General features: G+C 54.5%; 1 protein-coding gene across 1 annotated transcript in view; it reads right to left on the minus strand.

The window, feature by feature from the left end:
• Positions 1-2,346: 2,346 nt before the first annotated feature.
• Positions 2,347-15,915, minus strand: part of CFAP221 (cilia and flagella associated protein 221) — a gene marked incomplete at its 5' end in the record, with an annotated part of 28,254 nt that continues 14,685 nt past the window's right edge. The window contains 8 exon segments of the mRNA XM_040358356.1: positions 2,347-2,809; positions 4,150-4,242; positions 10,829-10,921; positions 13,401-13,492; positions 13,576-13,719; positions 15,151-15,309; positions 15,434-15,538; positions 15,617-15,697. Coding sequence (XP_040214290.1) covers positions 2,692-2,809; positions 4,150-4,242; positions 10,829-10,921; positions 13,401-13,492; positions 13,576-13,719; positions 15,151-15,309; positions 15,434-15,538; positions 15,617-15,697 — 885 coding nt within the window.

Genomic DNA, 15,915 nt, shown 5'->3' on the forward strand with positions numbered 1-15,915 from the left:
ATCGGAACGGATTTGGATCGGAATGGATTTGGATCGGAGTGGATTTGGATCGGAATGGATTTGGATCGGAACGGATTTGGATTGGAGTGGATTTGGATCGGAATGGATTTGGATTGGAATGGATTTGGATCAGAATGGATTTGGATCCCAATGGATTTGGATCCCAATGGATTTGGATTGGAAAGGATTTTTGATTGGAACGGATTTGGATCGGAATGGATTTGGATCGGAATGGATTTGAATCCCAATGGTTTGGATCGGAATGGATTTGAATCCCAATGGATTTGGATCGGAATGGATTTGGATCGGAATGGATTTGGATTGGAATTGGATTGGAATGGATTTGGATCCCAATGGATTTGGATTGGAACGGGTTTGGATTGGAATGGATTTGGATCCCAATGGATTCGGATCGGAATAGATTTGGATCGGAATGGATTTGGATCGGAATGGATTTGGATCCCAATGGATTTGGATCGGAATGGATTTGGATCGGAATGGATTTGGATCCCAATGGATTTGGATCGGAATGGATTTGGATCGGAGTGGATTTGGATCGGAGTGGATTTGGATCGGAATGGATTTGGATCGGAATGGATTCGGATCGGAATGGATTTGGATCCCAATGGATTTGGATCGGAATGGATTTGGATCGGAGTGGATTTGGATCGGAGTGGATTTGGATCGGAGTGGATTTGGATCCCAATGGATTTGGATCGGAGTGGATTTGGATCGGAATGGATTCGGATCGGAATGGATTTGGATCCCAATGGATTTGGATCGGAATGGATTTGGATCGGAGTGGATTTGGATCGGAGTGGATTTGGATCGGAGTGGATTTGGATCCCAATGGATTTGGATCGGAGTGGATTTGGATCGGAATGGATTTGGATTGGAATGGATTTGGATCGGAATGGATTTGGATCGGAATGGATTTGGATCGGAATGGATTTGGATCGGAATGGATTTGGATCGGAGTGGATTTGGATCGAAGTGGATTTGGATCGGAATGGATTTGGATCGGAATGGATTTGGATCGGAGTGGATTTGGATCCCAATGGATTTGGATCGGAATGGATTTGGATCGGAATGGATTTGGATCGGAATGGATTTGGATCGGAATGGATTTGGATCGAAGTGGATTTGGATCGGAATGGATTTGGATCGGAATGGATTTGGATCGGAGTGGATTTGGATCCCAATGGATTTGGATCGGAATGGATTTGGATCGGAACGGATTTGGATTTCTCCTCCATTACTTTCCATTTTGTTAATTGATAAGAATAACCCTCCGGCGTCGATCATCACACACACTGTTCTCCTCGCTCTGTCCTCTGTGAGACGTCCTGTATAGAGGATCGGTGGTCATTATATACAGGGGGAGACCTCGGATAATCCGCTCCAGGAGAATGCTTGCAATCCAAAGTACTTGCATATCAAAGCGAGTTTCCCCATAGAAGTCAATAGAAACTGAAATAATTAGTTCCACATTGACTTCAATTGCATGCAATACCGCATGTGGCCAGAGGTGGGGGGGCACCAGAGAGCCTCGGAAACACTCAGAAAGGCCTGGGGACGGCTCGGCTGACCTCGGAAACACTCAGAAAGGCCTGGGGACGGCTCGGCTGACCTCGGAAACACTCAGAAAGGCCTGGGGACGGCTCGGCTGACCTCGGAAACACTCAGAAAGGCCTGGGGACGGCTCGGCTGACCTCGGAAACACTCAGAAAGGCCTGGGGACACCTCGGCTGACCTCGGAAACACTCAGAAAGGCCTGGGGACACCTCGGCTGACCTCGGAAACACTCAGAAAGGCCTGGGGACACCTCGGCTGACCTCGGAAACACTCAGAAAGGCCTGGGGACACCTCGGCTGACCTCGGAAACACTCAGAAAGGCCTGGGGACACCTCGGCTGACCTCGGAAACACTCAGAAAGGCCTGGGGACACCTCGGCTGACCTCGGAAACACTCAGAAAGGCCTGGGGACACCTCGGCTGACCTCGGAAACACTCAGAAAGGCCTGGGGACACCTCGGCTGACCTCGGAAACACTCAGAAAGGCCTGGGGACGGCTCGGCTGACCTCGGAAACACTCAGAAAGGCCTGGGGACGGCTCGGCTGACCTCGGAAACACCCGGGAATGGAGAATTTCTGAACGGCTTCAGCGCCCCCCCCCACACCTCAGGCCAAATGCAGTACTGCACCCCCCATCAGCTTAAATTCGGCTTGTTTCGGAATTAAAAAAACAAGTTGCCCGTCTTTCGTTAAGTGAAGTTCCCCCATACATCGTTATATGATTCTCATGGGAGATGTATACAGATATATATTTATTGGTGATCCTCATATACATGGCGGACGTACATTATACAGGACTGGAGGTCATTATATTATTCTCATCGCTCTGTCCAATGGGAGGGGCACAGGATATATTCTCATCGCTCTGTCCAATGGGAGACGAGGAGGATATATTCTCATCGCTCTGTCCAATGGGAGGGGCACAGGATATATTCTCATCGCTCTGTCCAATGGGAGACGAGGAGGATATATTCTCATCGCTCTGTCCAATGGGAGGGGCACAGGATATATTCTCATCGCTCTGTCCAATGGGAGACGAGGAGGATATATTCTCATCGCTCTGTCCAATGGGAGGGGCACAGGACATATTCTGGACACAGGATTGGTGGGTCGTCTCTCAGTCCACAATCAGCTTCTTATTGTGTGTCAGCAGCCTGACCCGTCCCAGGTGTCTCTGGATCTTCTGCGCCAGGCTCTCCCCGCCGGCCTCAGGGGTCTGCGGCTCGCTGGTGTCCCTGCGGAGGAGGAGAACCTGTGAGACCGTGTCCCCCATACACCCCAATACTCACACACAGGGGATCAGACACCCTCATACACCCCAATACTCACACACAGGGGATCAGACACCCCCATACACCCCAAGACTCACACACAGGGGATCAGACACCCCAATACTCACACACAGGGGATCAGACACCCCCATACACCCCAAGACTCACACACAGGGGATCAGACACCCCAATACTCACACACAGGGGATCAGACACCCTCATACACCCCAATACTCACACACAGGGGATCAGACACCCCCATACACCCCAAGACTCACACAGGAGATCAGACACCCCAATACTCACACACGGGATCAGACACCCCAATACTCACACACAGGGGATCAGACACCCCAATACTCACACACAGGGGATCAGACACCCCCATACACCCCAAGACTCGCACACAGGGGATCAGACACCCCCATACACCCCAATACTCACACAGGGGATCAGACACCCCAATACACCCCAATACTCACACACAGGGGATCAGACACCCCAATACACCCCAATACTCACACACAGGGGATCAGACACGCCAATACACCCCAATACTCACACACAGGGGATCAGACACCCCAATACTCACACACAGGGGATCAGACACCCCAATACTCACACACAGGGGATCAGACACCCCCATACACCCCAAGACTCGCACACAGGGGATCAGACACCCCCATACACCCCAATACTCACACAGGGGATCAGACACCCCAATACACCCCAATACTCACACACAGGGGATCAGACACCCCAATACACCCCAATACTCACACACAGGGGATCAGACACCCCAATACTCACACACAGGGGATCAGACACCCCCATACACCCCAATACTCACACACAGGGGATCAGACACCCCAATACTCACACACAGGGGATCAGACACCCCAATACTCACACACAGGGGATCAGACACCCCCATACACCCCAAGACTCGCACACAGGGGATCAGACACCCCCATACACCCCAATACTCACACAGGGGATCAGACACCCCAATACACCCCAATACTCACACACAGGGGATCAGACACCCCAATACACCCCAATACTCACACACAGGGGATCAGACACCCCCATACACCCCAATACTCACACACAGGGGATCAGACACCCCAATACTCACACACAGGGGATCAGACACCCCAATACTCACACACAGGGGATCAGACACCCCAATACTCACACACAAGGGATCAGACACCCCCATACACCCCAATACTCACACACAAGGGATCAGACACCCCCATACACCCCAATACTCACAGGGGATCAGACACCCCAATACTCACATGTCACCCCGACCGCCATCTTGTATCAGTGCGAATTCAGCCCTTAGCATTTCTGGTGTCAGCGACACACGGCCCGGGGCCTCCTCCGCCTCCCTGAGGAAACACAAATCCCGGGAAATGTGAGGAGCCGAGGAGAATCTATATCTGGGAACTTCCCATTCAATCCTTCTCTATTGAGGGACGGAGAGGAATTCAGATACTATCGGGTTATACTGCCATCTACAGAAGGAAAATAGGCTCCTCCTTTTCCCAGAATCCCTCAGTTTCTGACAAAGAACATAAACACAGAGGAGTGGGGCCGCCGTCCCTCAATGGACCCCGAGGGAAAGATCTTCTGGTGAGCAGAAAAATCTCGTTATTGGGTCTCTGATCTTTGTGTTTGGGGTCCGGAGAAAGGCTCCTCCATGCAGAAGGTTTGTCAGGTGACTAAGGTGGTCTCTGTCTGAGAGTCGGGGGCCCAGGGGCACCTACCACAGAGGTGGATGAAGGAAAAGGTTGGGGTTCAGCTGACCTCTGCCCTCCCGGGGGATCCATGAAAAGCCAAAGACTTTGCCCTTTGGAAGGGTTGCGGATGTTCCAGCACTTTACCCAGAATGCTCTGCACATAATGGCCCGGATTCACAAAGCACTTGCCCCGACGTATCTCCAGATACGCCGCGTAAGTGCAAATATGCGCCGTCGTATCTGTGCGCCGGGCCACACAAAACTAAGATACGCCTAAATACAGGCTTCATTCCACCGGCGTAACTTGCCTAGGCTGGCGTAGCGTGGGCGCATATTTACGCTGGACGCATTGATTTTCTATTCAAATATGCAAATGAGGGAGATACGGCGATTCACGATCGTACGTGCGCCCGACGCTGGCTACACGATGTGCGCGTAAGTCGTACGTCCGGCGTAAAGTTAAGCCCCATAAAGGAGGTGTAACTCAGCAGCAGACATGCAAATGGCTGCACCAGGGAACAGCCGGCGTATTTTACGTAGTACATGAATAGGGCTGGGCGTAGGTTACGTTCCCGCCGTAGGCAGTGATCCGGCGTATCTTAGGCAGTTGTTCCGACATATTTGTGAGCATGCGCACTGGGATGCGTCCACGGGACAGCGCATGCACCGTTCATAATACGTATCTGTCTGGCGCTCAGCCCATCATTTGCATGACTCACGCCCACTTCCGCTTACGCCTAGGAAACCCAGCGCAGTTTTGGGAGCAAGTGCTTTGTGAATTCCACGCTTGCCTCTCTGCGCTGCATCGGCGTAGCGTACAGGAGATACGCTACACGGCATAAATGTGCGCTGATGTCTGTGAATCCGGGCCATACTGTATACAGCCCTGCAGTGGCCAGCCCGGTGGGGTCAGAGTACGGCCAGCCCGGTGGGGTCAGAGTACGGCCAGCCCCGGTGGGGGTCAGAGCATGGCCAGCCCCGGTGGGGGTCAGAGCATGGCCAGCCCCGGTGGGGTCAGAGCACGGCCAGCCCGGTGGGGTCAGAGCACGGCCAGCCCGGTGGGGTCAGAGCACGGCCAGCCCCGGTGGGGTCAGAGCACGGCCAGCCCGGTGGGGTCAGAGCACGGCCAGCCCGGTGGGGTCAGAGCACGGCCAGCCCGGTGGGGTCAGAGCACGGCCAGCCCGGTAGGGTCAGAGTACGGCCAGCCCGGTGGGGTCAGAGTACGGCCAGCCCGGTGGGGTCAGAGCACGGCCAGCCCGGTGGGGTCAGAGCACGGCCAGCCCGGTGGGGTCAGAGCACGGCCAGCCCGGTGGGGTCAGAGCACGGCCAGCCCCGGTGGGGTCAGAGCACGGCCATCCTGGTAGGGTCAGAGCACGGCCAGCCCTGGTAGGGTCAGAGCACGGCCATCCTGGTAGGGTCAGAGCACGGCCAGCCCGGTAGAGTCAGAGTACGGCTTCCAAAGCCCGGTGGGGAAAGGCCAATCTGGATAGCAGCTATGCAGAGACCAGCATAGAATGGGGAATCTTCAATGAAGAGTCCAGGGAAAAATGAGTGTTGAAGAATATAAAGAAAGACTAAAGAGAGGTGGAAAGATTTTCAGAGCTGAAGAAAAGACGCCCATCCTCCCAGGAAACTAACAAGGCATGCTGGGAGGAGGAGGGGCTATTGCTGGGAGGAGGAGGGGTGTGACGGTATCGGTATGATATCCCCGTCAACGTTCCCTTCTTCCCATAACGAAAATCACCCCAATATTCCACGAGGAGGGATATCCCTGGAATCGCCCAGAAAGCCACACATGAGACCAGCTTACTGCTTGAACAACACAGACTTTAATGTTATAACACACAGCTTATATGTCATTTCCAAAACTGTTACAATGACAAATCTCCGCCCCCCTCACACTGGGGCTTCCATACAGATTATAGGTAGACACGACGGGGCCGATGCTGAAACACATTTTCTTTAGACAATGACATCAATGACGCTGAGCACTAGCTGTACTGAATACATCAACCAGACCGCTCGACCCCGCATATAGAGACATAATTACCACAATGAAGCAATCAGAATAATTAACACAAGCCACTTAAACCCAGCTCTCCTTCACACAACACAATAGATCAATTAACCTTTAGAAATAGTGAGGGGACATTAGCACATCAATAACCTGGCTAGCAGGGAGCAGTAAACTGAGACATATAGGCAAATGTATCACAATGGCCCCCCTTTTGCTCCCTGCTCCGGCAAACCCGGTTGGACCTTCCCTGGTCCAGTAGGGTTGACGGGTTCAGAGCTATTAGTCAGAGGTTAACTCCGTTTGGCATGACTGACCTCCCTTGGCAACTGCTTCAGACTCAGGTATGTCACCGGGTCGTCAGATCACACGCCGGTCAGTCCCCAAGTCTTTGTGCGATCTGCAAAGTCACCAGAAGTCAGTGTGAAGACAGCGAATGGGTCTGTGCGCCGCCGTCTAGGTGTCCCGCTATGGGAGGGGGCAGGTTATGGCTCTGAAGTGACAATCCCAGGAGATTCATAAAAAGAAAAAGTTATATTTGTTGAAATGCTGTAGCACTGGTGCTCAGAGTCCGGGGGGGGGGGAGGGGAATCAGAGCCCCATAAGGTCAGCCACCCCCTGCTCCCTCCGCAGCCGCCGGTTCTCCTCTTGGAGCTTCTCCAGCTCCATCTCCAGTTCATGCTGCTGTGACCTCAGGTGGTTGTTCTCCTCCTCCCTGTGGCTTATGCACTCCTCCAGCTCTATGTACTCACGGATCAGCTCCTGCTTGCTCATGTCCTGCAGGCTCTCCACGTGGTCCTTCATCATCAGGAACTGGGTGGTGGTGTAAGGGGCCACCGGTGGGCCCTTGGCGAACATCTCGGCACGCATCTGGGACGCCCGCTGCGACTCCCTCTCCTCCAGTCGCTTCTTCTCCTCCCAGGTCAGCTTGTTATACGGCTTCCAGGACCTCTTCTTCTTGAAGGGTGGCCGGCGGTGCCTCTTTCTGCCCAGCTCCCTCCAGGGCCCCTCCGGCTCAGGGCTGTCGCCCATGACCAGCTGACAATGGTGTTCCCTGTTGTCCGTAATAACAGATTGTACCATGAGGGCTTCGTAAGGGGTGCCCAATGGTTCTTCCTGACCCAGCTCCTTTGGATCCCAAGCCGAGTCTACACAATGGGCTGCTGCTGGTGGGCGGTACCCAGGTTGAGACCAATTTGACCTGGTGTTGTCATTCATGGGGCAATTCTGCTTGAAGTGACCCAGCTGTTTGCACCGGAAGCAGCGTTGTTCGTTGCCCTCCTGGCGATGATAGCGAGGGCTAGATGTCACCGGTCTGTTAGGAGGTTGGTATCTAGCGGTTGGTGGGTGTGAGGGCACCGTTTGTGGTGGAGGTTGTTCCTGTGGTGTGACCTGGTTCGTCTTGCGAGTATCTGCATATTCATCCGCCAACTTCGCGGCCTCTGGTAGAGTCATGGGCCTGCGATCTCTCACCCAATCCTTGACGTCCGTCTGGATGTGATTGTAAAATTGCTCCAGGAGCATTAGTTGCAAAATGTCCTCTGCGGTGGTGGCCTGGCTGCTGTTAGCCCAGTTAGAGGCCGACCGGGACAATTGGCATGCCCATTCCGCATAAGAGTCTTACGTGGTTTTGCGTGAGTCCCTGAACTTCTGTCGGTGGGACTCTGGGGTTACTGCATAACGAGCCAGGAGCACTTCTTTAACCCGGGCGTAGCTATGGATATCCTGATCTGGCACGGTCCGGAAAGCATCAGAAGCTTTGCCTGACAGTTTGCCTGACAATATTGCAACCCACTCTCCTCTAGCTATTCGGTGCAGGTTACATTGTCGCTCAAAATCTGCCAGGAAGTTATCAATCTCACAGTCTTTTTCATCAAAAGCTTTAAAAGCGCTAAACGGAATCTTCCTTGCGTCTGCTGTGCTGTACTCACTGTTCGTAGAAGGTGCGGCTGCTTGTTGGACTGCTGCCAGTTTTAACTGTAGCTCTGCGTCCCTTATTTGTTTATCCTTCTGTAGTTCTGCGTCTCTTATTTGTTTAGCCTTCTGTAGCTCTGCGTTTACTAACATGTCCATCACTTTCAGTACCACATCTGGCGTTGGGTTCGGGCCGAACCACGCTAGCTTCTCTCTCATTAGCTTGTTGGCTGGCGATTCCTCCTCCTGAATCACTGGTGTCTCCATCTCTTGTACTGCTGGCGTTGCTGCAATCCCGTCCTCCTGGTCTAGCTCCATTGATTCTGCTATGATGACCCGCTTGGTTTTGTTGCTAGCAATCCTTCCACGAACTTCCAGTAGTTCTTCCAGTGTCTGCTTGGAATCCGGGTGTGAAGGGGAATAGAAGGGAAAAATCCCACTGCTACCAACCAATTTGTGACGGTATCGGTATGATATCCCCGTCAACGTTCCCTTCTTCCCATAACGAAAATCACCCCAATATTCCACGAGGAGGGATATCCCTGGAATCGCCCAGAAAGCCACACATGCCAAGCTTACTGCTAGAACAAGACAGACTTTAATGTTATAACACACAGCTTATATGTCATTTCCAAAACTGTTACAATGACAAATCTCCGCCCCCCTCACACTGGGGCTTCCATACAGATGACTAGGTAGACACGACGGGGCCGATGCTGAAACACATTTTCTTTAGACAATGACATCAATGACGCTGAGCACTAGCTGTACTGAATACATCAACCAGACCGCTCGACCCCGCATATAGAGAGATAATTACCACAATGAAGCAATCAGAATAATTAACACAAGCCACTTAAACCCAGCTCTCCTTCACACAACACAATAGATCAATTAACCTTTAGAAATAGTGAGGGGACATTAGCACATCAATAACCTGGCTAGCAGGGAGCAGTAAACTGAGACATATAGGCAAATGTATCACAAGGGGCTATTGCTGGGAGGAGGAGGGGCTATCCCTAAAAAGTGTTTGTTTCCCTGTAGATGGCAGTATAACCCGACAGTACAGAATTCCTGTGTCCCTCAACGGCCAAAAAAGAAAATATAATACAAAACAATAAAGGAGAATCTAATAATACAATGAGGGGAGTCAAGACACACTATATTACCAAAAGTATTGGGACGCCGGCCTTTAAACGCACATGACCTTTAATGACCCCCCCAGTCTTAGTCCGGAGGGTTCAATATGGAGTTGGCTCCGCCCATTGCAGCGATAACACCTTCACCTCTTCTGGGAAGGCCATCCACAAGGTTTAGGGGTGTGTCTATGGGAAGGCGGTCCACAAGGTTTAGGGGTGTGTCTATGGGAAGGCGGTCCACAAGGTTTAGGGGTGTGTCTATGGGAATGTTTGACCGTTCTTCCAGAAGAGTATCGATAAAGTCAGGCGCTGATGTTGGACAAGTATATATTGCCCTCTCTGCGGGTCCTATAGGAGTATATACCGTATCTCTGGTCTGTATGGGTGTATATTGCCCTCTCTGCGGGTCCTATAGGAGTATATACCGTATCTCTGGCCTGTATGGGTATATATTGCCCTCTCCGCGGGTCCTATAGGAGTATATACCGTATCTCTGGTCTGTATGGGTGTATATTGCCCTCTCCGCGGGTCCTATAGGAGTATATACCGTATCTCTGGCCTGTATGGGTATATATTGCCCTCTCTGCGGGTCCTATAGGAGTATATACCGTATCTATGGTCTGTATGGGTATATATTGCCCTCTCTGCGGGTCCTATAGGAGTATATACCGTATCTCTGGTCTGTATGGGTGTATATTGCCTATAGGAGTATATACCGTATCTCTGGCCTGTATGGGTATATATTGCCCTCTCCGCGGGTCCTATAGGAGTATATACCGTATCTCTGGTCTGTACGAGTATATATTGCCCTCTCCGCGGGTCCTATAGGAGTATATAGCGCATCTCTGGTCTGTATGGGTATATATTGCCCTCTCCGCAGGTCCTATATATATATATACAGTGTCTGTCTGGCTCCAGTCTGCAGCTCAGGAAGTGATGAAGACAGAGACAGCCAGGAATTTAGTATTTTCAGAAGGCAGACAGCTCTGGCCGCTCTGTATTCATCACATGACAGGTACACTTGGTAATCCCAGAACGGGGTGACCCTGGAGTGATGAGTGTGTCCCCTGTGATCAGTACAATCCCCTCCCCCTCATGTCGGGATCCAGAGGATCAGATGAAGAATCTGTTGGTGACGTGGTGACGTCATTATGCGGAGGTCTCTCACCTTGGCTCTAGGCTCTCCTTGTCCTCCTCCAGTAAGTGGCTGAGTGTGGGGGGAGCGTCTGTAGGGAGCAAATCCCAACTGAAGGGGTCACACCTGGGGACAGAAATGTAAGCTGCTGATTGGTGGATTGGGAGAAGCTGGGCGGTCATCTCTGGCGCATCACCCACATCACATTTTCAAGCCACACATCATAGATTAAAGGAGGTACATAACGGGGAGCCAATAATGACACTGGGGGGGGGGGGGGGCAGGGAGTAAAGCGGGTACATAACGGGGAGCCAATAATGACACTGGGGGGGGGGGCAGGGAGTAAAGCGGGTACATAACGGGGAGACAGTGATGCCACTGGGGGGGGCAGGGAGTAAAGCGGGTACATAACGGGGAGACAGTGATGCCACTGGGGGGGGCAGGGAGTAAAGCGGGTACATAACGGGGAGACAGTAATGACACTGGGGGGGGGGGTAAAGCGGGTACATAATGGGGAGACAGTAATGACACTGGGGGGGGGGGGCAGGGAGTAAAGCGGGTACATAATGGGGAGACAGTAATGACACTGGGGGGGGGGGTGGGTAAAGCGGGTACATAACAGGGAGACAGTGATGCCACTGGGGGGGGCAGGGAGTAAAGCGGGTACATAACGGGGAGACAGTAATGACACTGGGGGGGGGGGTGGGAGTAAAGCGGGTACATAACGGGGAGACAGTAATGACACAAGGGGGGGGGCAGGGCGTAAAGCGGGTACATAACGGGGAGACAGTAATGACACTGGGGGGGGTGGGTAAAGCGGGTACATAACGGGGAGACAGTGATGCCACTGGGGGGGGCAGGGAGTAAAGCGGGTACATAACGGGGAGACAGTAATGACACTGGGGGGGGGGGTAAAGCGGGTACATAACGGGGAGACAGTGATGCCACTGGGGGGGGCAGGGAGTAAAGCGGGTACATAACGGGGAGACAGTAATGACACTGGGGGGGGGGCGGTAAAGCGGGTACATAACGGGGAGACAGTAATGACACTGGGGGGGGGGGGGCAGGGAGTAAAGCGGGTACATAATGGGGAGACAGTAATGACACTGGGGGGGGGGGCAGGGAGTAAAGCGGGTACATAAGGGGGAGACAGTAATGACACTGGGGGGGGGGGGGGTGGGAGTAAAGCGGGTACATAACGGGGAGACAGTAATGACACTGGGGGGGGGGGCAGGGAGTAAAGCGGGTACATAACGGGGAGACAGTAATGACACTGAGGGGGGGGGGGGCAGGGAGTAAAGCGGGTACATAACGGGGAGACAGTAATGACACTGAGGGGGGGGGGCAGGGAGTAAAGCGGGTACATAACGAGGAGACAGTAATGACCCTGGGGGGGCAGGGAGTAAAATGGGAACATAACAGGGAGACAGTAATGACACTGGGGGGGGGGTAAAGCGGGTACATAACGGGGAGACAGTAATGACACTGGGGGGGGGGGGTGGGAGTAAAGCGGGTACATAACGGGGAGACAGTAATGACACTGGGGGGGGGGGCAGGGAGTAAAGCGGGTACATAACGGGGAGACAGTAATGACACTGGGGGGGGGGGGGAGGGAGTAAAGCGGGTACATAACGGGGAGACAGTAATGACACTGGGGGGGGGGGGCAGGGAGTAAAGCGGGTACATAACAGGGAGACAGTGAGTAAAGCGGGTACATAACGGGGAGACAGTAATGACACTGGGGGGGGGGGGGCAGGGAGTAAAGCGGGTACATAACGAGGAGACAGTAATGACACTGGGGGGGGGGGGGCAGGGAGTAAAGCGGGTACATAACGGGGAGACAGTAATGACACTGGGGGGGGGCAGGGAGTAAAGCGGGTACATAACAGGGAGACAGTGATGGCACTGGGGGGGGGGGCAGGGAGTAAAGCAGAAACATAACGGGGAGACAGTAATGACCCTGGGGGGGCAGGGAGTAAAATGGGAACATAACAGGGAGACAGTAATGACACTGGGGGGGGGGGGGGTAAAGTGAGTACATAACGGGGAAACAGTAATGACACTGAGGGGGGGGGGGGCAGGGAGTAAAGCGGGTACATAACGGGGAGACAGTAATGACACTGGGGGGGGGGGGGGGGGGGAAAGCGGGTACATAACGGGGAGACAGTAATGACACTGGGGGGGGGGGAGGAAGTAAAGCGGGTACATAACGGGGAGACAGTAATGACACTGGGGGGGGGGAGGAAGTAAAGCGGGTACATAACGGGGAGACAGTAATGACACTGGGGGGGGGGTAAAGCGGGGTACATAACGGGGAGACAGTAATGACACTGGGGGGGTAAAGCGGGTACATAACGGGGAGACAGTAATGACACTGGGGGGGGGTAAAGCGGGTACATAACGGGGAGACAGTAATGACACTGGGGGGGGGGGGGGGAAAGCGGGTACATAACGGGGAGACAGTAATGACACTGGGTGGGGGTGGGGAGATGAGGGGCCCTTGATGCAGGCTTTATGGGGCCCCATGATTTCTAATTATTTCGATTTTTTCCCCCCTCCAGGATTCATACTTGGGGGGGGTCCCGGGATCCGGTGGCGATCTTACCAGCGCGGTCTGTGGCCCCCGGCAGTGGGAAGGGACACAGAGAGGGCGACAGACGGGAACTTCTTCCAACTCATCATTCCCCGAATGACTTCCTACCAACAATGAAAAGAGAAAAGCTGAATATCTGGAGCGGACTCCGGCCCGGGGTCCCCCGACAACCTGACTCCATGTGTACCTCGCGGTTCAGGAACTTCCTCTGGGTGGCCCCGGCGGTGTCGCGGGGGGATGGGTACTTTGGCAGGGGGCACAGGTGATATTCCAGATCGATTTCGGAATACGGAAGAGGCCTCTTAAAGGCCACCAAACCAGGAGCCGGGTTCTACGGAAGACACAATATCAGTTACTGATCACATCGTTATAGGCTCTCTCCTCCTATCACCATTCTTCTTGTTAACACATGAACTAATTGGCTCGTTGTGCTGCTTCTCTCTCTCCCACTCTAGCTCTGCTGCACAGGGACTGCAGAGTGCTGATAAACATTTCTCATTAAGCTCCTTACACAGCTCAAAAAATAATGAATGATAAATAGAGAATTGCATTAGAAGGTCCAACCCGACCCGCCTTCCATCTGTATGACCAAGCCCTCTCTGGGTAAAACGCGTCAGAATTAAGAAAGGTCGGGGTGAGGAGGATCTAAGCGAGAAGGGCCAGGGTGAAGAGGGCTGGGGCGAGGAAGGTCGGGGCGAGGAGGGTCGGGGCAAGGAAGGTCGGGGCGAGGAAGGTCGGGGCGAGGAAGGTCAGGGCGAGAAGGGTCGGGCGAGGAAGGTCGGGGCGAGGAGGGTCGGGGCGAGGAAGGTCGGGGCGAGGAGGGTCGGGGAGAGGAGGGTCGGGGCGAGGAAGGTCGGGGAGAGGAAGATCGGGGCGAGGAAGGTCGGGGCGAGGAGGGCCGGGGCGAGGAGGGTCGGGCGAGGAGGGCCGGGGCGAGGAGGGTCGGGGCGAGGAGGGCCGGGGCGAGGAGGGTCGGGGCGAGGAAGATCAGGGGCGAGGAGGGTCGGGGCGAGGAGGGTCGGGGCGAGGAGCTTTGGGGCGAGGAGCGTCGGAGCGAGGAGAGTCGGGCGAGGAGGGCCGGGGCGAGGAGGGTCGGGGCGAGGAGGGCCGGGGCGAGGAGGGTCGGGGCGAGGAGTGTCGGGGTGAGGAAGATCAGGGGCGAGGAGGGTCGGGGCGAGGGGGGTCGGAGCGAGGGGGGTCGGGGCGAGGAGGGTCGGGGCGAGGGGGGTCGGGGCGAGGGGGGTCGGGGCGAGGAGGGTCGGGGCGAGGAGGGTCGGGGCGAGGAAGGTCGGGGCGAGGAGGGTCGGGGCGAGGAGGGTCGGGGCGAGGAAGGTCGGGGCGAGGAAGGTCGGAGCGAGGAGGGTCGGGGCGAGGAGGGTCGGGCGAGGAGGGTCGGGCGAGGAGGGTCGGGCGAGGAGGGTCGGGGCGAGGAGGGTCGGGGCGAAGAGGGTCGGGGCGAGGAGAGTCGGGGCGAGGAGGGTCGGGGCGAGGAGGGTCGGGGCGAAGAGGGTCGGGGCGAGGAAGGTCGGGGCGAGGAGAGTCGGGGCGAGGAGAGTCGGGGCGAGGAGGGTCGGGGCGAGGAAGGTCGGGGCGAGGAGAGTCGGGGCGAGGAAGGTCGGGCGAGGAGGGTCGGGGCGGACCTTTGTCTAGAATGTCATTTCCTCAGTGATGTCATCGGAAGGCAGCCAATCCTCTTCCATGGGGGGAGGAGCTCAGAGGAAGTCTAGGGACTTGAATTTAATGATAGATTTTCTCCACTCACAAAGACATGCATGGGGTGGAAGTCGGGGGGGTTCAGCAGTCTCTCCGGGGGGCTCAGGGTGAGGTAGGTGGTCTCGGAACGTTCCTCTTCTCCGGTATCTGTCCTCGGACTCAGCGCTGGTCCCGGGGGGTCGGGATTGGAGATCGGCACAAGTTCATCCTGCCGGCAGAGAAGAGGAAAAGCTGTACAGACATCGGGGGAGGAGCCTTACAGGTCGGTGTGGCCCCTCTGTAGGTCGGGGGCCCCGATAAGAGATACATTGTGCTGTGAGGGTAAATACTACCTCCGCCCCGCTCCTCAGGGGTCGTGGCAACTGTTGGGATTGGTAGGTGGAGGCCGAGAGCGAACTGATCGGCTGATATCCCATCACTTTATAATGCTGAGGAACCTGATCAGAGGACAGAAGAGCGATCAATAACAGTGATCGGTGGGTACAGTGCAGTGTATAGGATGGGTGACGACTTACCTTTAGGTCATAGAAGGGAAGTTTCACTTTCAGTTGCACAGCGGCTGGTTGCGGAGCGACTCCCCAGAGACCTCCGAGAGTCTGAGTGCAGCAGAAGAAGAGAGACCATTATCAGAGCTCCACCCTCCGATGATCCCGCCCAGTATTTATTACCTCACTTCCTGGTCACAGCGATCATTCCTCCGATGATGGATCTTTTCATGTGATAACACTGAAGAAATTAAACTTCGTGGGCCAGATTCACAGAAGAGATACGATGGAGTATCTCAGATACACCATCGTATCTCGGATTTTTTCTG

This window comes from Rana temporaria, chromosome 6 (assembly GCF_905171775.1).
Source record: "Rana temporaria chromosome 6, aRanTem1.1, whole genome shotgun sequence".
NCBI lineage: Eukaryota > Metazoa > Chordata > Amphibia > Anura > Ranidae > Rana > Rana temporaria.